Source organism: Mauremys mutica, chromosome 1, assembly GCF_020497125.1.
Source record: "Mauremys mutica isolate MM-2020 ecotype Southern chromosome 1, ASM2049712v1, whole genome shotgun sequence".
Lineage (NCBI taxonomy): Eukaryota > Metazoa > Chordata > Testudines > Geoemydidae > Mauremys > Mauremys mutica.
Window position 1 is genome coordinate 104,903,428 of NC_059072.1, and position 24,818 is coordinate 104,928,245.

Here is a 24,818-nt window from a genome sequence, read left to right on the forward strand (position 1 = left end):
CATGATTTCAATTATTTGTATTAAGTAAAGCTCATAACATCTGTGTATGCTTCACCAGTTTCATCTTCAGAATTAACTAGGTAGCCACCTGAAAAAGAACCAGTTATTCAAGACAAGAACTTGTTGCACCTCTATAAATTTTATAATTGTAATAATTGATCAGGCTACAGGATCAAGGCTTCTCTTCTAAGTCATGCTTCAGATTAAGGAACTTTTTAGAGAACATACTTCTCTGGCCAGGTGCTAGTTTTTGGTTTTGTTAACTGGCTTTTCTTCCAGTCCCTCCTGCGATTTTTCCATGATCTTCTATGAATTACATTTAAAAACAAACAACAAAAACCTTGTCTTTCTTTTGTTGCCAACAGAAGCAGCAAATTGAATTGGCAGCTTGGAGCTGGCATAGGCATGATGCAGATGTGATACACTTATGCCTAGGAGAAAATGTTAAGCTTAGACTATGGATCCATATCTCTATGGACTAATGCATGAAATATCATTGATATGATCTGTGGCCAAGAGTCCCTTTGGAAAAAAAAAAAGTGTCACGGTAGCCATCAGTAACAACCACTCATCTATGGGGAGGTACAGAATGACCTTTCACCAGATGCAGACTAACAGTAGTAGAGATGCGCCTTAAGTATAAGACCACATATATGAACCAAATATTGATGCGCTACAGCAAGGTATGAATTATTCAGTGGGAGTTACTAACAGGCTTTAATAGCTGTGTGTTAGGCCCAGCTTTAAGAGGTGCCACTGGACTCCTCGTTTTTGTGGATACAAACTAACACGGCTACCCTCAGATACTTTAAGAGTAGGAATCCCTTCTCACCATTCGTGCTGTTGTCTGTAGGACCCTGATTCATTGGTTGCTGAAGTTGGAAGGTGTGTAGGGAACGTGGCAGAGAACTGCAGGAAGAGAAAGGATGGTTGCATGGTTAAGACAATTGAATGCTGCCCTGGAGAACTGGATTCTATCCCTGCCTCTGCCACAGAGTTCCTGTGAGAGGCTGGGCAAGTCACGTGACCCAATATTTTCATAGGTGGCCTCTGTGTGTTCCTCATTTTCTAGGCACCCCGCTTGAGACACATGGGTCTGATTTGCAGAAGTGCTGAGCACTCACAACTGCAACTGAGGTCAATGAAAGCTGTGCTCTGAAAATATAAAATGCTAGTACTGTACTCTGAAAAATGTGGCCCTACACTTCTCAAACTTAATGCTCAGAATATGTTGGCACTTGAGAATTTTGGCTTTAATCTCTGTGCCTCAGTTCCCACTGTGTCAGATGGGGATAGTACCTCCTCAGCCGTAACATATGGGTGTTGAATTTAGTTCTTTACAAACATTAATGAATTTAAGACACTATGCTGACAGGACCATAGAAAAGCCCATGAGGAAATGAGTAATTCTATATTCAGTGCTGGGTTTTGCCAGTGCATTAAACAATGCATAGGACCACACAACGAATGATAAGAACATAAGAAAGGCCATACTGGGTCAGACCAAAGGTCCATCTAGCCCAGTATCTGTCTACCGACAGTGGCCAATGCCAGGTGCCCCAGAGAGAGTGAACCTAACAGGCAATGATCAAGTGATCTCTCTCCTGCCATCCATCTCCATCCTCTGACGAACAGAGGCTAGGGACACCATTCTTACCCATCCTGGCTAATAGCCATTTATGGACTTAGCCACCATGAATTTATCCAGTCCCCTTTTAAACATTGTTATAGTCCTAGCCTTCACAACCTCCTCAGGTAAGGAGTTCCACAAGTTGACTGTGCGCTGCGTGAAGAAGAACTTCCTTTTATTTGTTTTAAACCTGCTGCCTATTAATTTCATTTGGTGACCCCTAGTTCTTGTATTATGGGAATAAGTAAATAACTTTTCCTTATCCACTTTCTCAACATCACTCATGATTTTATATACCTCTATCATGTCCCCCTTAAGTCTTCTCTTTTCCAAGCTGAAGAGTCCTAGCCTCTTTAATCTTTCCTCGTATGGGACCCTCTCTAAACCCTTAATCATTTTAGTTGCCCTTTTCTGAACCTTTTCTAGTGCTAGAATATCTTTTTTGAGGTGAGGAGACCACATCTGTACACAGTATTCGAGATGTGGGCGTACCATGGATTTATATAAGGGCAATAATATATTCTCAGTCCTATTCTCTATCCCCTTTTTAATGATTCCTAACATCCTGTTTGCTTTTTTGACCGCCTCTGCACACTGCGTGGACATCTTCAGATGATGAAGATAAAAAGAAGTGGTGAATAGCTGTTCGTTAAGTGAGTGCCATCTATCCTGTTCATTGAAAAAGGGAAGAGTCCCGTAGAAAAAAATTGTATGTGATCATGTAGTTAAAAGCCAGCATAATGTGCAGACATACATATGAGGGGTAAACTACTATAGCACAGGTAGCCTTAATTCTGGTATTTCCTAATTTGGGTGTTTAATTTTGCAACCCTTACCATAGTTTTTTTATATATATAATATATCTACCGATGTAGAGAAACAGTGTGTGTGTGTGTGTGTATTGATAGGTTTCTAATTTGTGCAATAATATGATATATCTATCACCTGGGAACATCAATCAAATTTTGCTCTTCTACATTGGTGAAAAGCTGAAGTAATTTCTTTGCCATTAGTAGAATTTATCTGGATTAGGTGAGTTTACTAGAGCAAAATTTGATCTACAGTAAAAGCTTTGTAATCCAGCATGTTGGGGGAATGGGGGAGGTGGGGTGCCAGTTAGTCAAATATTTCAGTTAATTAAGAGTTATACTTACCAATGGAATACCAATTTTCAAAGAATAAGAATACAATAAAATGAATAAAGTATAAAATAGTATACAAGTACTCAGCAATCCAGTAGAAGCACTGCACTGCAGGGTGGCTGGGGTTTGTTGAAGCACTTAGGTGTATACAGGTAAAGTTTTCTATACAGTAGTTTTACGTCTTCACTACCCGCCGTATCGGCGGGTAGCAATCAATTTCTTGGGAATCGATATATCGCGTCTCATCTAGACGCGATATATCGATCCCTGAACGCGCTCCTGTCGACTCCGGAACTCCACCAACTCGAACGGCGGTAGCGGAGTCGACATGGGGAGCCGCGGACATCGATCCCGCGCCGTGAGGACGGTAGGTAATTCGATATAAGATACTTCGACTTCAGCTACGTTATTCACGTAGCTGAAGTTGCGTATCTTAGATTGATTTTCCCCCGTAGTGTAGACCAGCCCTAGGTTATCTTATAACACTATATATCGCTATGGGCAGTGCATGGCATACACACAGATCACTTAAAATACACTTAACACAAACTATATTGAACATAATTTAATCTTTGATGATTCAGAAGGCACTTCAGGATCTTGCAGTGCCTCAGGGTCATCATTATCAACATCAATTATCAGTATAGATGTAGAAGGTGTAGGAGATTGGGCTGAATCTGTAATGATCCTATGACACACCCTGGAAGCTGCTTTTTTGAATAAATCCCTGATATCAGCTTGCTTACTTGTCTTCTGCCTCTTTTGCATAAAAGTAGAGTGCAGAATGTGCAATCGCATAACCTCCTGGGCAGTATACTAGTGCTGGTTTCTAGACTGAAGATTTGTATTGGGAGATATCAGAAATGCTGGTTAATAGAGCTTTTCCTCTATTACACTGTGTAAAATTATCCCTGTATTGTGTCAAGAATGTATATGTGAGCTGTCTTACTATGTAATTTGTAGAATGGGAGCTTCTGGTCTCCCAAGAGACTTTGCCCCCAGATTCATTATTGCATATGTAGCACTGAAAATAATTAATATTGGACAATGTGCAATAGTAATAATTTGGACTACATTAGGGAATGTAGAATTCATGAGCGTTTCCATAAAAAGCTCAAATTATATATGAATATATTTTAAAAAAATTATCTGTGTTTATTTTTGACACATAGGAGCCAAATCACTACATTGAAACTAGGATGTAATTTGTAACAGCAGTTGGGGTTTTTGACGGAAATATAGTAAAAGAATGTGAGACGGCTGTAAACAATTACAGGATGGGAGATCGTGTAGAAAAAGAATGGATAAAATTTGGGGTTGAATGACAAAGATCAAGAACTAATTATTTATATTACAGCAATGTCTAGAGAGGCTCCAACCAAGACTGGAGTCTCATTGTGGCAGGCCAGTAGTTCTCAACTTTTTCTATACAGTAGTGCCCTTTTCACTATGGTGACTGACTTCCAGCTAGCTGGGATCTAGCCCATATTCCAATCTTATTAACATGGGAGGAGCAGAGTGGGAACAACCCCCAACTCCTGTTTGTGTCCCTCCTACAGGCCACAATGCCCACAGAGAACTCCCGTGTTAGGCACTGTACAAACTTAAAGTAGGAGACAGTCCCTGCCTCAAAGAATTTACAGTGTAAATAGACAAGACAGAGAAAGGGCAGGGAACTGAAGGACTCAGTGATTTGCTCTCTGATGCACAGCAAGTCTGTGACAGAGTTAAGGATTGAATCCACATCTCTTGAGTCTCTGTCCAATGGCTTGACCCCCAGACCATCCTTCCCCTCTCTATTCTAGATTCCCTCTTATAGAATCTGTGCTAGATCTTCTATTGCTTGTGCACCCAAAAACTCGTGGGCAGTGGGTGAACCATGGGCTTGGGGAGGCTAGCTCCCAGCCCGTCCCACCCCTTCGGCCTGAGGCCCCGCCCCTTCCCCCCCCAACCCAGGCCTCCCCCAGCTGCCAGCCCCCCGCAGCCCTGGGTTGCCTGGGCCCCTCCCCCGCCACAGAGTGCCAGGCGGGTGGCATGCAGTCCCCCCACCATGCCCCAGAGCACTGGGTGGGTGGCACGCGGCCTCCCCCTGCTCCGGAGAACCAGGCGGGCAGCGCAGCCCCAGCCACCCAAGTGCCAACTGCCTTAGCCCCCAACCCCAGCAGGCTTCCCTTCTGGAAAGAGGAGCAGCCTGCCTGGGCAGGGGCCAACTGGCAGCAGGAGAGGCCTCGGGGTGGAGCGTGGGTGGGGCCACACAGGGCGGTTTGGGGAGGCACTACTTTCCCCAGCCTATTATACATGCTGCCCAGGTTAGTAGCACAAAGAATTGCCAAAGAGAGAAGGGAAATACTAAGGCTCAGCTCTCTCCATTGAATAAATTGAGTTAGCAGCACAGATCCCTGTGAACAGGAACATGTATTGAGCTGGTTAATCCCCTCCCCCACTAGATGGCACTGAACTCTCTTTCTTAAAAAAAGAGAGAAGGAAGATGAGGAAAAAATATGGTGGAGGTCATTTTGATTTTAAAATATGAAGAAAAGCAAATTGCAATTGATTCTCCAAGCAACCCTGCCCTTCCCCCACCCTGACCCCAAAATGCCTGAATGCACCTCAGTAGGGCCTCTCTGTAACTGATGTTTTCTTGAAAGGCATTAGGCTGCTGTGGCTAAAGCATGCTAAGGAGAACTGAAACAGTCCTGCAAGGGGAGGGAGAATGGACTGTCTTTATCTGTAAGATAACATCTGTGGTGAGGTCTAACCAGTAATACAGGCAGCTTGTCACAACAAATTTGTTCTGAATGGAATCTTTGGGCTGTTCCTTCAGACATGGTTTTAGTGCACCAGTGCCTTATCTTGTCTATCTTTCATAGATATTGTAATCTACACAAACAAATCCCTCAATTTTCATTTTAATAATTTCCTCAAATTACATCTTTATATCCAAACTGATTTCAAGTCATTGTATCAATCCCCCTCCCTGAGACACCCCTAATTAACTATAGAGAAACATTTGTATATAGGACCCAAAAGAGTCTGTGTAGTCTTCTATACTTCTTTAAGATCGTTGTCCCATCTTACATTCATCAGAGTATCCACAATGATTGTTTTTCCCTTGGTGAGGTGGGGCCAGGATGGGAATGAGAGAATTTAATAATTATCTGTTTATGCTGAGATGGGGCTGCCTATAATAATCTTGCGAGGAGTCAAAGAAAATGTTTGTAAAGTCTGCACTGAGCAGTAATCTACCCCTTTTGAGAAGAATGAGACAATGGGAAAATATCTTAATTCTAAGAGTTAAATTGAAGTTAATCTGAAACCCTACACTTTCTTGAACATTTATATACTGAAAGTGACTTGAGGGAGGATATAGATTGCTGTCTGACAGTGCTACAAATACAAGCAAAAAAACTGCACATAGAGTGCCACAGGTTTGCCTTTGAATGGAAACAATCCAAACCTGGATCTAGGTGGATCCTGCTAATTTTTGGCTTCAAGTCCCCAGACTGTAGGTGACCAAAATAAAGAGCAAATCTAGCCTCTCCAACTGCAAAACAAAAATAAAATAAAATAAAAATCCAGCCCCTGATGCATCCAAGAGTAAGAGTATCACAAAAACCAAAGTCTGGCACATGGATCCTGCTGAGCCCTGCCAAAGTTTGGCCCCTTCCCCCAAATTCTAATGTCTAAATAGAAAACACATGTAGACGTTTCTATCTTAGATTATTCCTGTGGCCCCTGATGCATCTTGGCTCCATATCACTGGGAAAAAAAACAAACAGATCTAGTAACTGGACAATGGATTTTTAACCCTGATCCCCCCCAATTCCACAGTCTCAATAGACAAAAAATACCTTCCAATACACCACAAAATTGAGACCTTGTGTCACAGAGTCCACTCACTGCTAGGGCACCTCCTTCTGTCTTTTCCAATGGCCCTTTCCTTACACCATGCCCCCTCCCCTGGGACTTGAGGTACTTCTTTGTGACTAGGCTCTCCAGCCAGGTCACTACAGTTGTGCCCTTCCAGGATATCGAAGTCCCAATGGATGACTATCCCAGGTAGTCTTTTGCTCCACTGCCAAGTCTGTGCCACTTCCCCAATGGCTGGTATAGGATCCCAGATGCATTCTCTACTCCCAGGACCCTACATCTAGCAACTGCAGTCTGCTCTCAGACCCTGTTGCTCTTTCCCTGGAATCCTTCCTACAGCTTCTGGCTCCCCCTCTCCAGGCTTACCAACTCAAATTCCTTCCTCCCACGACAGCCCACTTAACTCCATAGCCCCAAAGACACCTCTCTCCTATGAAGAAACTGCAGGCTACTTTCACTGCAGCCCCTTTCTGCTGCCAACTTCCTGGCTTTATGGCAGCCCCACTGTTCCTTCTCAGTTGAGCTGACTCAGTCGAGCCCTGACTCTCCCCCAGGTGGAGCTGGTCAGGTTAATTAACCTAATTTAATCTGCTCTACCTTGTGTGGGGTGAACACCTCATCCCACCTCGTTTCAAAGTGGTGCAACAGCACCATAAAACATGCATTTAGGACTTGGCTTCTGCTAGGTTGGTTGTTTTAGCCCAAACCCCAAAATTCTACCAGCAGCAGGAGCATAGCTGCTCTAACGTCACTGTAAAAATACAGACACCTATGTATTGCTGCTCAATAATATTGTAAAAGACACTTGTCTAACACCCAGCACCAGCTGGATCCTATTATTTGTGTCCCCATGCCAACACATTGTTCCATCAAAATAGACAACACATGTTGCCCCTCTTTTTTGACCAGTGAATTCCAGGTTTTTACACATCCCCATGCAAAAGCAACCTAGAAAGACATAGCTGACATCTGAATCATTCTGGATCCAGCAAATGTTTGTCCACAACCCCATAACCCCTACTATCTAAGTGGAGACCAAAAGTGTAGCTGCTCCTAATCCATTATGAAAATTGGATCCCTGTGTGACATTACCCTGGGTGAAATCTGAATTGATGGTCAGCTGTGTCCCCTCAATTCTCCAACTTAGGGCACCAGCCTTCAGAACCCCAAGTTACTTGCAGTTGTATTGTATGAGTGCTATGGCCAGCCACCCTAGAATTATTCTACAGAGCAACACCAACAAATTCCCAGTCCCAGACTTACCCCCAGAAATTTATGTCTTGTACTTCCTAGCTCTCTCCTGGAAAATACAAGTTCATATAAAGTCTGTCATGTTATTAATAGAAAATAATATGCACAAATCCGGTTATCCCAAATGGAGCTCCCGAAACGCTTCAATCCAAACACAATGGTTTAGATAAAACAATAAAACAAATTTATTAACTGCAGAAAGATAAATGTTAAGTGACTACAAGTAATGAGGCATAAGAGTCAGAATTGGTTACAAAACTAAAAAATAAATTGCAACTAATTCCTAACTTAACAAGCTAAATAGATTCAAAGGAAAAGTTTCTCTCACCACATGTCTTAGCAGTCTTACTGGCTGAATTCTTTAGGTCAGGATCCTTCTCCCAGACCAATGCTGCTTCCTTTGTTCTTCAAGTGTTGTCAATGATGTGAGTAGAGAGAAAGGGAGAGATAATTTGGGGCATCTGCTCTCTCTTCTTATAGTTATTTCTCGTCTTTGAGAATCATCTCCATCTGAAGTTTAGGAGACAAAGACAGGAACCCCCAGCTGTTTCTTTGCCAAGATGTAGATTTTTGCCCACATCCACTTTCCTGACAAAGAATGGCCAGTTAACCAAGTGATGGTCCATTTGATTTTGCTGACACCTGGCTGAGGCGTTGGCTAGCCTTTTGTCTCTGAGGAACTGGTTTGTGACTGCTCCCCAGATTTGGAACATGTTTTAGTAATAGCATACAGTGAAATCTTATAACTTTACACACAATGTTGCCATACATATTTTACCAGGACAATAATGGTCAGCCAATTATGAATTTTCAAATGATACCTCAGAAGGCACACTTTGTACAAAATTTATCATAATCTCGTAAAAGGAGTGAACATAGGAGCACAGACTGTTACACCTTGATATATCCTGGAACATGATCACTTGAAAAATCCAAATATGGATGTGGATCCCGCATGGTCTAGCCCATTTTTCACCTAGATACTCCAAGTTTTACATTTTAGATAAACAGTGAAGGGAGCTATATTTCTACATATGATTAATATTTATCCAATGTGTTATTTCACTGAAACCACAACAAACTTAATCTGACATCTGGATCCTTCGAGACACCAGCCAACAACCAGTCATACCATAACACTGAAATTTGGCAATGGAACTGGTCTAGCAGATGTGAATGATCACATTAGAGGTAGGTTTAGATTATCATCTTTCCATTGTGGTTTCCCAAACACCCCATGTGATTTAAACATATATTTTATTAATTTTAAGCATAAATTAATGTAAACTGTGTATCTAAATCCACTAGGCCGCTTTGAAAGTCACAGTGGACTGGAATCTGAATGTTTCTGGTTAAACAGGAGATACTACACCTGTTGTCTCTTTTGCTGCTACAATTTGTTTTGGCTTGAGGCCAAATTTGGTAAGATCGAGCTGGATTCAGATGCTTGATCAACATTTTTGTGATGCGGCTGCATCACTTTGCAACAGGATCTGAATTTGTTTGGTGCACTAGGAACTGCTACATTTCTTTTTCTATTTCGACAGTAAAAATTGGCAGGATCCAGGTGCCAGATCTATGTTTTGCAGTGCTGCTGGGGCCATGATGCAGCAGAATCTCGATTATTCCAGTAAAGTGGGAAAGGCTGCACTTTCTGTCTCTTCTGATTGTACAATTTGGGTATTGGGGCCAAAAGTTGCAAGGATCCATATGGATCCAGGATTTTGCAATACTTCTGCTCTGGGGTGCATTGTGGTCTGGATTTTTTGAAGCAGTTGTGCCTGTACTTATTTTCTATTGGGGGGCATAAAATTGGATGGATCCATGCATAGGTGCTGGAACTAGGGGTGCTGGGGTGCTACTGCACCTCCTGGCTTGAAGTGGTTTCCATCATATCCAGGGTTTACAGTTTGGTTCAATGGCTCTCAGCACCCCCACTATACAAATTGTTCCAATGCCCCTGAATCCATGTGCCAGGTTTGGGATTTTGTGGTGCACTTGCTCCAGGATGTGTCAGGGTCCTGATTTTTTTTGATGTAGTAGGAACCACTGTACTTGTTTTCTATTTCAACATTATAACTGGGACTGGGGCCAAAATTTGTCTGGAGCCAGTAGAATCCAGGTGCTGGATCCAGGTTTTTGGCGAGCTCATGTGCCTTGGGATATGTTCTGGGGGTTGATTTTGTTGGTTCAGCAAGACACGGCTACACTTGTGTATTTTGGTGGCACCATTGGAGGGCTTGTGGTTAAAAATCAGCAGGTTCCAGCAGGGTGCAGGTAGATCCAGGTTTTACTTTCCCTCCCCTTTAACAGAGCAAGACTTAGACGTTTCCTGTCTATGAAGTGGTGCAGTTTATCTTTAAGGAGGCTAGAGAAATAAGAAATGAGTCTCACGTTGCATGGGTGACATCACTGGCTTTTGGCTCAGCGCTCTGTATTCTCTGTCTGTAGGCTTTACCCAAGGCTGCAGGGCTCAGTGTTTGAACAAGGAATGATTCCCAGGTGTACAGAAGATTGGATTCGCTCTTATTTGGGTTGAAAACGGTGAAATGAGATTTCTAAAGCTCGCGGACTCCAGCTCGCCTTCTGGTGCTCCAGATCTCGGCGAGATGGGTGAGTTATTCCCGTTAGAAAAGAAGGGAATAGAAATTTAAGCAAAAAAAATATGTCTGAATATATAACTGCTGAGGCTGGGGATAGGAATCGCAGGAAGCTGCTGAGCCAGTGATCTTGGCTCCTGTGAGGAGATCAGGCCATATGTCAGAGAAATGGTGCAGACCGAAAGCTGTTGACAACTGTTAGAGGCTGTTTTCCTTCCCCGCCTCTTAGGTTGGTTGTTTTTTCCCTACCATCCTTTTAATCAGCCCTAGCCCTGCCTGCCTGCCTGCCTTCATTTTGCAGATGGGGAACGTGTCTGTGTATTAGGAAAACCTTGCCCAACGAATTGAAACCCCGGTGAAAAAGGACTCTTTGCAACAACAGGAGGGGATCGCGGGGGGGAAAAAGGCTGGGCTCTAGGACTGCTTTCATTGCTGCCTGAAGGAAGCTGGCACGGTCCATGGTGCTGAATCCTGCATCTCTTCCAACCCCCATCTCCAGCCGCCTCACGCTGAGTCCTGGGCACCGGCGCGGCTGCTGCGTTACTGTGGCTGAGAGAGCAGAACCCCGGTGCTCTCCAGCTTCAGCCCGTCAGGGGAAGACACTGATCCATTACGTTGCCCTGATGACAGCACCACCGACAACAAAACACACCTAGTGAATGGCAAGGCTGGGACAGAGGCGGAGGTGGTTTTGAAACAAAGATGTCACTGGCTGCACACCTACATGGAGTCTGCTAATGAAAAGACGCCTGCGAACGTGGATCCCTAATTAGCGGTGGAGGGACCCCCCCCCCGCTTCCCAGACCAGGGATTGAAATTAAAACAACACATTTCTTCCCCACTTCCCCTTCCCGACTCTAACCATCCAGCCAACCAGCTGATGCGCCTGTCGGGCTACTGACAAAGAAAAGGCAAGTCATTGATTCTTGCAACCAGGATAGCCGTGGCCGCTGCTTGACATCCGCAGATTTCCAGCCGTTGAACTTTCCTCTCCAGCCCTGTGCTCTTGGGATGTTGCAGGTCACACGCTGGTATTAAAGGGACCCTTCTGTCTTCGTCAGCTGGCCAGATCGAAAGAGCTCGGCGGACCGATCTTACGGCCAGAGCCTTCAGGACTCTGCAAGGGAAGATTGAGGACACTTGCCCTGACTCCCAGACCCCTTCCATGCCCATGCAGCGGGGGGCACACACCTCTGGACAGGCACGCCTCCGTTTTTAAGTGGGAGGCTCAGATTTCCTCGCCGGGTCTGCACTTGGCATGCTCTGCGCTGGAAGAGTGGAGCCATAAGAGAAGCGGGTGAGTCTCCAGCATTGGCTCCAGGCCAGAACTTCGTAGAGCTTTTCCAGGCTCCGGCGGCTTGGATGCGAACCCGCCCGAGTTGTTGACATTGGAGGCAGACGCGCTGTCAAGTGACTCCCAGCAGCTGCTCCTGGAGGTTTCCGCGGGGTCTCGCGTGGCAGGGCTTTGCCTGTTGTGAAGATGTCCATGGTGTTGCTGTGAAGCTGAGGTATGGCTGCGGGAAGGTTACTGCTCTATGCCGGCCTCTCTCTAGCTTTGTGTGCCCTGGGCATGCTGGCGGTGGCGATCTGCTCCGACCACTGGTATGAAACGGACGCCAGGAAGCACAGAGAGAGGTGCAAAAGCTTCACCACCAGGAGAAACGACCCTGGCTTCATTTACAACTCCAACAACAACCTGCCTCTGAGGGCCAGCAGATCTAGGTTGGACCGCTGGGAAGGGAAACTCCTCTTGGCAAGGAACAGGAGGCAGCTCTTTGCTATGAGCGCCGCCGATGAGTGCAACAGACAGTACAACTCAACCAACATGGGGCTCTGGAGGAAATGCCACAGACTGGGCTTCGACCAAGAGCTGGAGGAGCTGATTGCCAAAGGTAAGGGTCGCTTCGCAAAATGAATGAGCTGAGCTGAGCTGGGCTGAGTTACAGCGCCTGACAGGGGCGCTGGAATAATTTGTATAGTGGGGGTGCCCAGAGCTATTGAACCAAACTGTAAACCATGTGTAGAATGGAAACCACTTCAAGCCAGTGGGTACGGCAGCACCCCTAGTTCCAGCACCTATGCTGACAGCGCCCCACTATCTAACATAGCAGAGCTGAACATTCCCAGCCATGTACCCCTCCTTGCAATGGGGGTTCTGCAGTGTAAGGTTCTGAAGTGTGTAATCTCACAAACCATTGCTTAACCGTTTGGTACAAGGTGTCCAATTCTCCCTTACTGAGACTTGAAGGGGAGGGAGTCTAGAATGGCATGATTACATATTTGCAGGGAAGGTAGTCTGTCTGTCTGTCGGAGGTTTTCATAAGGCTGCCCTCTGAGAACCTGCTTGGAGAAGTAAACAATATTAATAATTCGCAGATTAGAAAAGTCTTCATTTGACCCTGCTGGCCCAGCCCAGTTTTTGTTTGTTTTGTTACCCAGGCTGTACATGTGTGTATTTCGCTATTCCTGATTGCCACATCAAATTTCAACGTCAGCTCCCAATTACACAATTTGCCTTAAACACACAGGCTTCCTCTAACATTGAAAATGGGAATAAACAAAGGGAAATGCCAGAGAGCAAGAGAGAGAATACAGCCTGCTTGCCGCTTATTCCAAACCAGATTTTGGAATATGTTCAATGTGCCAAAACTGATTCATCAAGAAAGGTCTGAAGAGGAATGGTTTTCTCCCAAGAAGGAGACACAGATGTTTGCCAGTAGCATCATTGTGCTGTTCTTGTTTTATTTTTCCTGAGGAATTGGTGAGGATGATGGTCAATTTACCTTGAATGGTTCTTTGATCCAGAGCACAGCACAAACAGCTGTGTATAAACACCAACTAAGTTAAACATTCCTTCAAAAAAGATGGATGTTTTTGCAAGATAATTAGGGTTCCAGTTGAGTATTACAGCATCATTGCTGGCCCCATCATGCTATTCCCTAGAACAAAACATCCTTTCTCTCCGTAGTCCTTATGATGAATTCAGAGGATTACCTATCAGTATATTTCCCCCAAAATGAACTGATTGCTTCTTATACAATATAATCTTTAAAATCACTTGTGTTTTAAATATATTAGCTATCCAGAATTCTCGTGATTCTCTTTGCCTGTCCTACTCCCCTTTACAAATATTACATGCAGAAATATCGAAGGAGCTAATCACATTTATGAATATAGAGTTTAGTTCTGTTTATTTTAAAAGTGAACCGCAAAAGGTTAATAACACCACATAGGCACACAAAGTACAAATGCATAATGAAATATGGAGCCTTTCACCTCTAGATTGCTAGTTCAAATCTAGCCCAGGCTGTTAGTGAGCAAGTCATTACTATGTGGTGGCTGTTCAGTCATTTATGTGAAATAGATTGGAGGCTTCGGTCCATTTTGTAATGGACAAATGACCACATCCAAAACCTGTCATCACGTTTGGCACCCTGATTGGCAGTCATAGCCGCGAAGCCAAGAATTCCTTTAATCCCTCCAGGTCAGGGTTGAGGCATAATGGTGTGGCAGCGCGGGATTGCTTGCACTACAGTGTGTGCTCTGCCTGGTATAAGGATAAATAGTGAATTTCAGTCTTCAGAAAATTTCACAAATACTAAGTCTATTTAAAATGTAGTTTAAAAGATTATAAATGCATTTCATTTAAAAACAAAATATATGAAAATCAATCCTCCTTTTGCCTGCCTGCTACGTCCTGAGTTCAGGAATATGTGTTTCCCCTAATAGAGCTGTTGAAATCACTTAACATCTGAACCAGTGTAAGGACCACTGTTTTAGGTGTTAGTGATGGCAGAACACACAGCTGTAACCTCAGGCAGATAAATATTTGCAGAAAGAGTTGATTTTTGGAAGATCTAGTTTTAATTTTTCGTGTGTGGTCAGTTTAGCCTAAACATATTGAGGCAGATATTCAAACGGAGGCAAGTGCCTAATTTATGGACTCAGGTACCCAATGCATGCCTGCAGATTGGATATATGATTATGTCAGGGCCAGCCAGGCAATTGTCAATGTTTGTGCACAAATATCAGATTTGGGTTTGCATTTTGGGTAGGTTGCACAATTATATGCATGCAGTTGGTTGCCATTTGGCTTGAAAATTGGGTGTATATTGTTGCACGATTTGTGAGCTTAAACAATATTTTGTCTTTATCTTTTAAAGCTTTGCAGTACACTTTTAGCTTTTTCTATGTGGGTGAAAAGGGAGAGGTAAAAGGAGGGAAGTTCTTTTAAGTCAAGTGTCAATATTACAATGACATGGGGGATTATTTTGATTGAGAATACATCTATATAACAACGCTGAGTCATTATTCAGCGTAATATTTGCTCATTATTTTTAAAAATAGGGGGTTGCATTGCTTTAGAACTTTAAGAATTAAAACACAGAAAAGTAAAGATTACAACAAGTTAGCAATATGAAGCTTTACCTTACTCAAAAATAAATTCTCAATCATCATGCTACAGTATAGCTATCTTTATATGATATCTATATATGATACAAAAATATCAAAGAACAATTTTTTAAAAATCCATTAAAAATCTTTGTATCCAGCTATCACTGCAAAAGGTATTCAATATATATGTGTATAGGCCATCCTTATATGGGCAACCAAATAGCGTCCCAGTTCCATGTCCTGAGGGCAGATATTCCTGCATTTCTCTAGGTTCTGTTGTAATATAGTGAATGTGGTGTAAGTGTATTTTCCACTGCTGTCAGGTGTAAAGAACAGTGCTGGGTCCAAAACGAGGCACTCTGACATATTCATGATCCTTGGATGATTAATCTCCCATCACAGAGTCTCCTCCAGTAGTAGAAACTGAGTGTGTAGGAGCTGGGCTCAGCATGCCATGTGCGAACATGAAGGATTCTGTATGACCTCTTACAATGCCTGCAGTAGTCAAATACCACAAGTGGGCTGCATATGCACTACTGGTGAAATCTCCCCTTGGGCAGAGGGCCAGCACCATGTAAAACCATTTGGAGCATTTAAGTGGTGCAGCAACCTTGTGCTGCCCCTCTGCACAAATGTCATTTTCCGACAGTGTTCCTGTTTATGAATTGTATAAACCAATGCAGGTTTCGGCTCCGAATATTGCATATAGTACTGTACATAGCCAAATATAAATGCTGTTAAGAGTTCTTTTCAAAGATGGATAGTATTTTTAGTCCGGCATCTTTCCCCAGGCAAAACTTCCACTACTGTCAATGGTAGTGTTACCTAAGAAAGGACTGCTGGATATGGGCCATATTAATGGTCTGCTCACTATCTTTGAAAATATCCTGCAAGTGTTCCAGCTGTGGAATTACCATTGACATTGATGAGAGTTGTAAGTGCAGATCAGATGCAAGATTGGGCCCCATAAAAGACTTTGGAATATTCAGACATCAGTGTCTTTAAAAACAATCCTATTTCTGGAATTCTAGACCAATTCCCTAATTCTTTTCTTTCTTTATTATTTTTCATTTTTTGAAATATATCAAAATCTTATGTGTGGCTTTGGCGCAACTGAAAATGTGCTACTTGAGATTTCTTTTAGTACACAGTAGTAAATAATAATGCATATAAAAGCTCCTCATATTTATATTTTCCCCATTTATTTTTATATCTTCCCATAGAATCCAGCTGGAAGATTTCTAAACAAAACAATTGGATTAGCGTGCAATGAATTAAAACATATTTCCACAATTAAGCCCACACACAAAGGAGCTGACAAATGTGGCAGATCAAAGGTATAAGAACATTTTACAACTTCAACAAAATGGGGCAATTAATTTATACTCTTTATTTATATAAATAAAAAAAATAATGAAGACAACAGAAAATATAGCCAATAAAAAGAGTATTGCATTCAAGCATACAAACCTGGGACCCCATTTGCTAAATTTTACTCACATGAGTCACCTTTATTCACATGAATAGTCCCATTTGATACAATAGGACCACTTTTGGGAGTAAGGCCCACTTATGGGAGTGAGTGTTTGGGCCTCTGATTCTGTTCTGTCTTGGGGTGTAATCTTTCCCATTGACTTTAGTGGGGCTAGGATTTTACCATTGATCTTGAAAGCCTTTCTAGTGACTAAGTAGCAGGAAATTAACTTCATTTTCATTCATCTGAATAATCTAGGTTTCTTCCAGGAAGAATGAATTTTACAGCACTGTTGCTGCACTCACTTTGGACTTAGGAGTCACTATACCATCTTGGACCAGTGGTCCATCCTTCAGTAATTATTCTCTAATGGAAAGCAAAAAACAAGCCAGCAAGCAAAGACCCTTAATGCACAGAACTGTCAGTTCAGTGTGGGACATGATTGGGAGAGGGAGGAGTTTATTTCCTGCCTTTGCAGTAATCAGATTACATCCTATTGTGTTTGACTCATAATAACTCAAAAGGAAAACAGAGCCTCTTGAGTCTGTATCAGATGGCAACTTTGGAAGCTCCCTCTGTATTGAGCAGTAAGGGAAACAAGAACGGGGGAAAAAAGATTAAATCATTTCATAATACAGCTACAATACCACATATGAAGAAGTTACACAATAACCTGAGATCATTCCACTTAGACAATTACTACTCAGAGGACCTTTCATCATGTGTTTGGAAGACTGCCAATTAAAACTGTCTGGTCTGGTCTCCGCTTGCTGCCACTGGAATCCAGTTATAGAAAAATATGGCAATAACCTTAATGTTTTGCCCCCCAACATACACAGCGGTCATATTAAATCCTATTTTTAAACACTTTACTGTGAGTATTTTTATCCCATGCCAACACAGAAACAAAAAGAAAATCTAATTCCTGTGCAGGCTAACTCCACAGCAAATAATGTGCAAGGATTCTGAAATGAAAGTACTCTGTGTTTAGATTTGTCAGATGCATGGCACAACTGAATGAGAAAGACATAACAAGACCATTCCAGCGGTCACTAGGGATTATTTATAGGCAGTTGGAAAAGTCTGATGAGCAGCTACTGCGGGTATGTATAGGAGTAGAAAGATTTATGTCTGTTAAAAAAATTGCAGTATACTGCAGTTATTTGAAATTGACTATTTTTTTTAAAATCAGTGTTTTGCCAGGAGAATAAGGACATTCGTTTTTCCTGGATTCTTCATAAATTTAAAGCAATCTAACGATATTTTATTTAAAAACAATCAAAACAATTTTCCTATTACTCCATCTGTATGAAGCGGACTTCACTGAGGGCTTGATCCTGCTCCAGTGGCAAAAGTTCCATTGATTTCAGGACTGCAATCACCTTCAAGTCTCCTCCAAGGTTAAAGTTGTCCTTGTGCACATGTCCAGCACAAGGCCCAGGCACTGCTAAAGTACTACTTAAGGCTACGTCTACACTGCACATCACTGGCAGTGGCATGCAGTGTACATGTAGCTACACATTGTGGTGAAAGGCAGGCTGGGTCCATGCTGCGGTTTGTAGCTAACACACAGCAGTGATAGGCTCTGGCAGGGTGAGGCAGTGGGGAAAGGCTTCGCAGTGGAGAGCTGCTGGAGCCTTTCCCAACTGCTTTCCTCTGCCAAAGCCTTTTCCCATTACTGGGTTCTTTCCCTGTGGTGGGGAAAGTCTCGAGCAGCAGGGAGTTGCTGGACCTTTTTCCTGCTGCTGGAGCCTTTTCCTGTGGCGGGGAAAGGCTCTGGCAGTGGGGAGACTGCGAGACACTAAATTCCTAAAAACAGCAGTGTAGACGGGTGGCATTGCTTGGGCATGTAGAGAGTTGTGTAGGGTACATACCCAAAGGGTTCAGCTATAACTTTACTCAAAGCAATGCATCACCATAAGTAATGGCCAGGCCTTGTGCTGGGTCTCTGCAGGGGAGTGAATTTCACCCTAAAGCACCACAATTCCCATTGCAGTCATCAGCATAGAGCTGGTAGCTGAATTTGTGTTTGCAGGTGAGATTGCCCATAGATAATGTGTAGAGGGAGAAGATAAAGGGACGAAGGACCGCCCTGTGGAACTTCCATAGGAAGTTAGAGGAAAAGGAGGAAGAGGAGGATCTTCTGAAGGATAGGCTGAAGGAATGATTAGAAAGGTAGGAGGAGAACCAGGAGAGGACGGTCATGGAAGCCAAGGGAAGATACAATTTCAAAAAGAAGAGCACTGTTGATGGTGTTCAGAGGTGGGTTATCAGGTCACAGAGGATGAGGATGGAGTAGTGGATCTGGCTTTGACTTGGAAGAAGTCCTCAGAGACTTTGGTGAGAATTGGTTCAGTGGAGTGCAAAGGGCAGAAGCCAAGCTGAAGAGAATCTAGGAGGAATTGGAGGAGAGGAACTCCAGACAGCAATCATAAACTCTGCTCAATGAGTTTAGCGACAGAAGGGAGAAGGGAAATGGGTCAGTATTAGTTAGAGAGGCAAGTGGGGTCAAGGGTGGATTTTTTTAGATAGGAAAAACAAAAAGCATGCTTGTGTGAAGAGCAAAGAACCAGAATATAAGAACATAAGAATGGCCATACTGGGTCAGACCAATGGTCCATTTAATCCAGTATCCTGTCTTCCAACATTGACCAGTGCCAAATGCTTTAGAGGGAATGAATAGATGAGGGAAATTTCAAGTGTTGTCCAGTCCTAGCTTCCGGCAGTCAGAGATTTAGGGACATCTGAAGCCTGGGGTTGCATCCCTGACCATCTTGGCTGATAACCATTGATGGACCTACTATCCTCTATGAACTTATCTAATTCTTTTTTGAACCAAGTTATACTTTTGGCCGTCACAATATCCCCTGGCAATGAGTTCCACAGACTGACTGTGCATTATGTGAAATAAGTACTTCCTTTTGTTAGTTTTAAACCTTTACTTCATTGGGTGACCTCTGGTTCTTGTGTTATATATTCCCTATTTACTTTCTCCATACAACTCATGATTTTATAGACTTCTATCATATCTCTCCCCTTAGTCATCTCTTTTCTAAGATGAACAGTCCCAGTCTTTTTAATCTCTCCTTGTATGGCAGCTGTTCCATACCCCTAATAATTTTTGTTGCCCTTTTCTGTACCTTTTCCAATTCCAATATATCTTTTTTGAGATGGGGCAACTGGACCTGCATGCAGTATTTTATGATATTTTCTGTTTTGATGAGGGACCTTGTCAAAGTTTTACTGAAAGTCCAAGTATGATATATCAACTGGATCACCCTTGTCCACATGCTTGTTAACAGCCTCAAAGAATTCTAATAGAATGACTAGGCATGATTTCTCTTTACAAAAGCTGTGCTGACTCTTCCCCCAACATATCATGTTTATCTATGTGTCTGATAAATTGTGTTCTTGATTAGTTTAAACCAATTTGCCTGATACTGAAGTTAGGTTCACTGGCTTGTAATTGCCAGTATAACATCTGGAACCTTTCTAAAAAATTGGTGTTACATTAGCTATTCTCCAGTCATTTAGTACAGAGGTTGATTTAAGCAATAAATTACATACCACAATTAGTAGTTCTGTAATTTCATATTGGAATTCCTTCAGAACTCTTGGGTGAATACCATCTGATCCTGGTGACTTATTTCTATTTAATTTTATCAGTTTGTTCCAAAACCTCCTGTATTGACACCTCAATCTGGGAGAGTTCCTCAGATTTGTCACTGAAAAAGAATGGCTCAGGTATGGGGATCTCCCCCATATCCTCTTCAATGGAGACCAATGCAAAGAATTCATTTAACTTCTCTGCAATGGCCTTGTCTTCCTTGAGTGCTCGTTTAAAATCTTGATCATCCAGTGGCCCCCCTGACTGTTTGGTGGGCTTCCTGTTTCTGATGTACTTAAAAAATATTTGCTGTTAGTTTTTGTGTCTTTAGTTAATTGATCTTCGAATTCTTTCTTGACCTGCATTATAATACTGTTATACTTGACTTGCCAGAGTTTATGGTCCTTTCTATTTTCCTCACTATTATTTGACTTCAAATTTTTATAGGATGATTTTTTGCCTGTAACCTCCTCTTTTACTCTGTTGTTTAGCCACCATGGTACTTTTTTGGTCATTATTTTTTTTTAATTGGGGAATACAGAGAGTGAGAGGTTAAGGAGATGAATAAAGTAGGGGAATAAAAGTGGGCATAAAAAGGGATATTGGCTAGGGGGGATGGAGTCTCAGGGACAAATGGAGAGGTGAGAGGACGACAGCAAATGAAAAACTTTTGCATCTGTGACTGAGAAGAGAGTTCTAGGGGAGAGGGGAGAAAGAAGTATAGATGAGAAGGGAAGTTTACATTATATTTTGTCCATTTTCCCTTGAAAGAAATTCACGGGATCTTGTGTGGAGAGAGAAGTCAAGGCAGCAGGGGAGGAGGATTTGAAGTCAAAGGTCTCAAAAAGGCACTAGGATTGCAGGTGTGGGATTCAATTAAGTTAGAGACATTAGCTAGGAAAATGGCAGAACTGAAAAAGGAGAGAATGAGTTTGTAATGGAAGAAGTTATCCTCATCACAGGATTTCTGCCAAGGACATGCAGGAGCAGAGGAAGTGGATATTGGGGGTGGTCTAGGGCTAGGAGATGGCAGGGAAGACCTCGCAATAGGAGAGAGGGGAGAAGTCAAGTGTCGAGGATAGTGAAGCATACAGACACTCAATGACCATATACATGAGAGAAAGGAAAGAGAGGGCAGGAAGGAGAAGGCTGAGAACAGCTGACATAGCAGCAGCGATGGTCCAGAAGTCATGGAATGGCCAAGGGACAGGGTGTGTGTGTCGAGGGCGGGGGGGGGATGGGTGATGCTGAAGAACCAAGTGATCATTAGACAGAGAAACAGAGAGACAAGAGAAATAATGAAAGTAATGCTTGGTGAAGACCAAATCAAGTGTGTGGCCCTTTTGGTGAGTGGGAGAGTTGAACCAGGGCTACAGGTTGAAAACCCGTGAGGGTGAGGAAATGTGCAGCTAAGGATCATCAACATGGAGTTGTCTGTCTGGTCTACTTGGAGTGAAATTCTGTACACTCCCCATTGAAGTCACTAGGGGTTTTACCATTGACTTTAATGTAGTCAGACTTTCACCCTTAGATTATAAGGGACCATCTTTCACTATGTATTTGTACAGTGCCTAGAACAACCAGGCCTTGATCTCAATTGGAGCCTTCATAATAATAAAATAATAATGTTGATGATAATAAAAAATGAGCTTTTCAGCTTGTCTCACAGATGAACAAATTCAGGCTATTTTCGACTAAGGGGTTGAGAAGCCATGCCAGCAACTTCTTCTCATGTATACCAACACTCCTGTAGCTTAGGTGCCTCTGCTGATCACAGTGTCTCAGGTAGGCCAGATCCAAGCCACTGAGGACTTGATAGGCAAGGACCAACATCTTAAAATCCACCCAGAAACTGCCAGCCAACCAGTGCAGATTCTGGAATGCTGCCATCGTGGGCTCATGATGAGACTCATTGTTTAACAAGTGGACTGCTGTGTTAGGACCCAGGCTGTAGGGGTCTGATCTACTGGTTGGAGCAGTGGCGGTCATGCCCAGTGGCCATGGCAGTGGCACTCAGAGGCCAGGAACAGTGCCAAAAGCAAGAGCCAGCATCAGGAACCAGGAGTCTGAGCCACAGTTAAGAGTCAAGCCAAGGGTCAGAGCCAGAATTGGTAGCCAATAGTCAGGAGTGAGGCATAGGGGCAGAAACCAGAGACGAGGTAAGGGGCAGGAATGGAGCAGGGAATGAATTGGGAATGAGGTCAGGAGGAAGGCAGGAACCAGGAACAGAGTTGGATGCAGATTGCAGGAGTCAAAGAATAGGGTCGATGTGGCAGCAACAAGGAATCTGCACAGTTGCTTGGACCTCCCACCTGGATCACTTCCTGGTTTAAGTAGTAGGTGCAAGCCAATCAGGTGACCCCAAACCTTGGGAGCCCTAATAGGATTTCCTGTGGGGCCTGACCTTCCAGGATTAATGAGGTGCTGCTTTGTCTGTCTCACCTGCTGGCGACAACAGTGTGTCAGAGACCCAGGGTCCCACAGCCAAAACTGGGGGCCCTCACTCCTGGATCCTTACATGTTGTCTTCTATACCCACTTCAGTCTCTGAATTGATTTAAGGGGTACCCCCGTGTAGTGTGCATTGCAATAATGCTTTCAAGTTACAAAGGCCTGAGTGCTTATAGCAAGGTTCACATCAGGGAGAAAGGGCGATGAGAATTTAACATGACTTAAAACTGGCAGCCACTCACCTTCAGTCAGAGGGGCTGACAGAATCTTTACAATCTCCTCCAGTTGCTTGCTGCAACATCACCTCAGTCTTCCCTAGACTGGGTCTTAGCCAGCTCCTTTACCTCTGTGTCGCCACTACCGTATACTGAGAAGGAAACTCAGCCACATCCAATGGGTTGGGCAAAATGAAGAGAGCAGAGTTATTAGCATCTGGAGGATTTCCCAGATCTGATAACAGTAACTGGTGTCAAGTTAGGGCCAATCAGCCAATTGATTACTGAAGTCTACTGTGCAAACAACATTAAAGATAAATACAAATCCAGCCTACATTTTCAAAAGTGATTAGTGATTTTGGGTGTTTCTATTTTTGGGTGCCCAACATGAGATGCTTTAAAGGGACCTGATTTTCAGAAAGTCCTGAGAACCTTCTGGAAACAGGTCCTTTTAAGGTGCCTCAAATTACCACCCAAAAATCAGTGCACCCAAAATCATTAGTCATTGTGAAAATGCAAGCCGGCCATATTTAATGGCGAGTAGATCTGCAGCTTATTAGATCTTTTAATTAAACATCTTTTTAAAAAAGCCAACCTAACACACTTTAACCGTATCTGATGGAGCAGAATGGCTCCTTCTAGTTCTATCATGCAAACAGAGAGATTTGAACAAAATCCTTCAGCCTAAATATGAATGGTGTTTACCCTATTGCTTCAATAATTAATACATGCTTTTGAATGTATGAAGGCTTCTTTTTAAATAAAGAAATTTCATAAAAACCCATCTGAGATGCCACCCCTTTCTGCCCCTGGGGCAATTTAATAATGTAACGGTTGTAACAGAAACTGACAAAAGAAAGAAAATTAAAAGTTAAAGGCCATATTCTCATCTGGTGCAAATTAGGGTTGCTGCACTGATTTCAGTGGAGTGCACTGATCCACGGTAGCTGGTGATCCAGCACAAATTATCTATTTTAGGTACTTATATAGCTCTCATTACCATAATCTGAACACTGTGCAATCTTTAATGTATTTATCCTCACAATGCCCTGCAGGAGGAAGAGATTACCCCATTTTATAGATCAGGAACCTAAGCCCAGAGAAACCAAGGCCTGGTCTATGTTAAGATTTTACATTGGTATAGCTACACCTCTCAGTGGTGTGAAATGTAGAGATGTAGCTATACTGACCCACTCCCAGTGTAGACAGTGCTGGATCAATGGAAGAATTCTTCTGTTGACCTAGCTACCGCCTCGCAGGGAGGTGGATTAACTATGCTGATTGGAGAACCCCTCCCATCGGCATAGGTAATGTCTACACTGAAGCGCTGAAGTGGCGCAAATGTGCTGTTGTAGCATTTTAAGTGTAGACAAGCCCTAAGTGATTTGTCCAAGGTCTGCATGATTCAGCTAAGTTGCAGGTGTGGGATGGTTGTAACAGAGCAGGGACTTGAATCCACATCTCCCAAATCCTATGTTAGCCCTAATCACTGGACTATTGTTCCTCTCTATTTTAAGCTTTGAGAATTCATGCACACCTGTGATGCCTTATTATTATTTTTTTTTTGCAATGATGCAAACTAAGGAAGCAGCTTAAGAGCTGACTTCATTGGCTTTGCATCCAAAATGTAATGTTGGTTAAAGGGAGGGTAATGGAGGTAGGTTATATTTAATAATGCTCCTTGCTAGTAATGAGACAGTGAAGAATGCACAACTTTAGAGAGTCTCACTCTGTGTATCTGACACTCTAATCCCATTAGAAAGACTCATTTGTTTAAAAGGGTTCTCAAGATGGTTAGGTCTTAAGGAGGCAACTCATGGCAAACTTTGAAATAAAAATCTACTGAGGGATAGTTTTATATGTAGATGACCTCCACAGAGCACTGCTCAGCGTGCTTGGCACTTTTCCCCCTGAGGCAGCACCAAATCACTGCCCCTGCATAAGGTCAGAAGCACTGTGCTGCTGAAAGTGCCATCCAATGTATGAAATGTAAGTCTAAATATCTGGCCACCTGTGGTCATGCAGGATCTGATGGCATGTTTTGTAAGAGAAGGGATATAAGCCCTGTGTACAAATTCCTACTCAACTAATTATACTCCCCTAAGAGATTTGCCTTGCCTTTTCAATGAGATACAATGGTCTTCTTCACTTATCAATTCATGCAATGTTGCATTAGATTGTTAA

The 24,818-nt window shown here is 42.9% G+C and overlaps 1 protein-coding gene across 1 annotated transcript in view; it reads left to right on the top strand.

Moving 5' to 3' along the window:
• Nucleotides 1-11,981: 11,981 nt before the first annotated feature.
• Nucleotides 11,982-24,818, top strand: part of TMEM178B (transmembrane protein 178B) — a 345,704-nt gene continuing 332,867 nt past the window's right edge. The window contains exon 1 of the mRNA XM_044989377.1: nucleotides 11,982-12,385. Within this exon, the coding sequence (XP_044845312.1) occupies nucleotides 12,004-12,385 (382 nt within the window). The 5' untranslated portion in view covers nucleotides 11,982-12,003. The remainder of the gene's footprint in view (nucleotides 12,386-24,818) is intronic.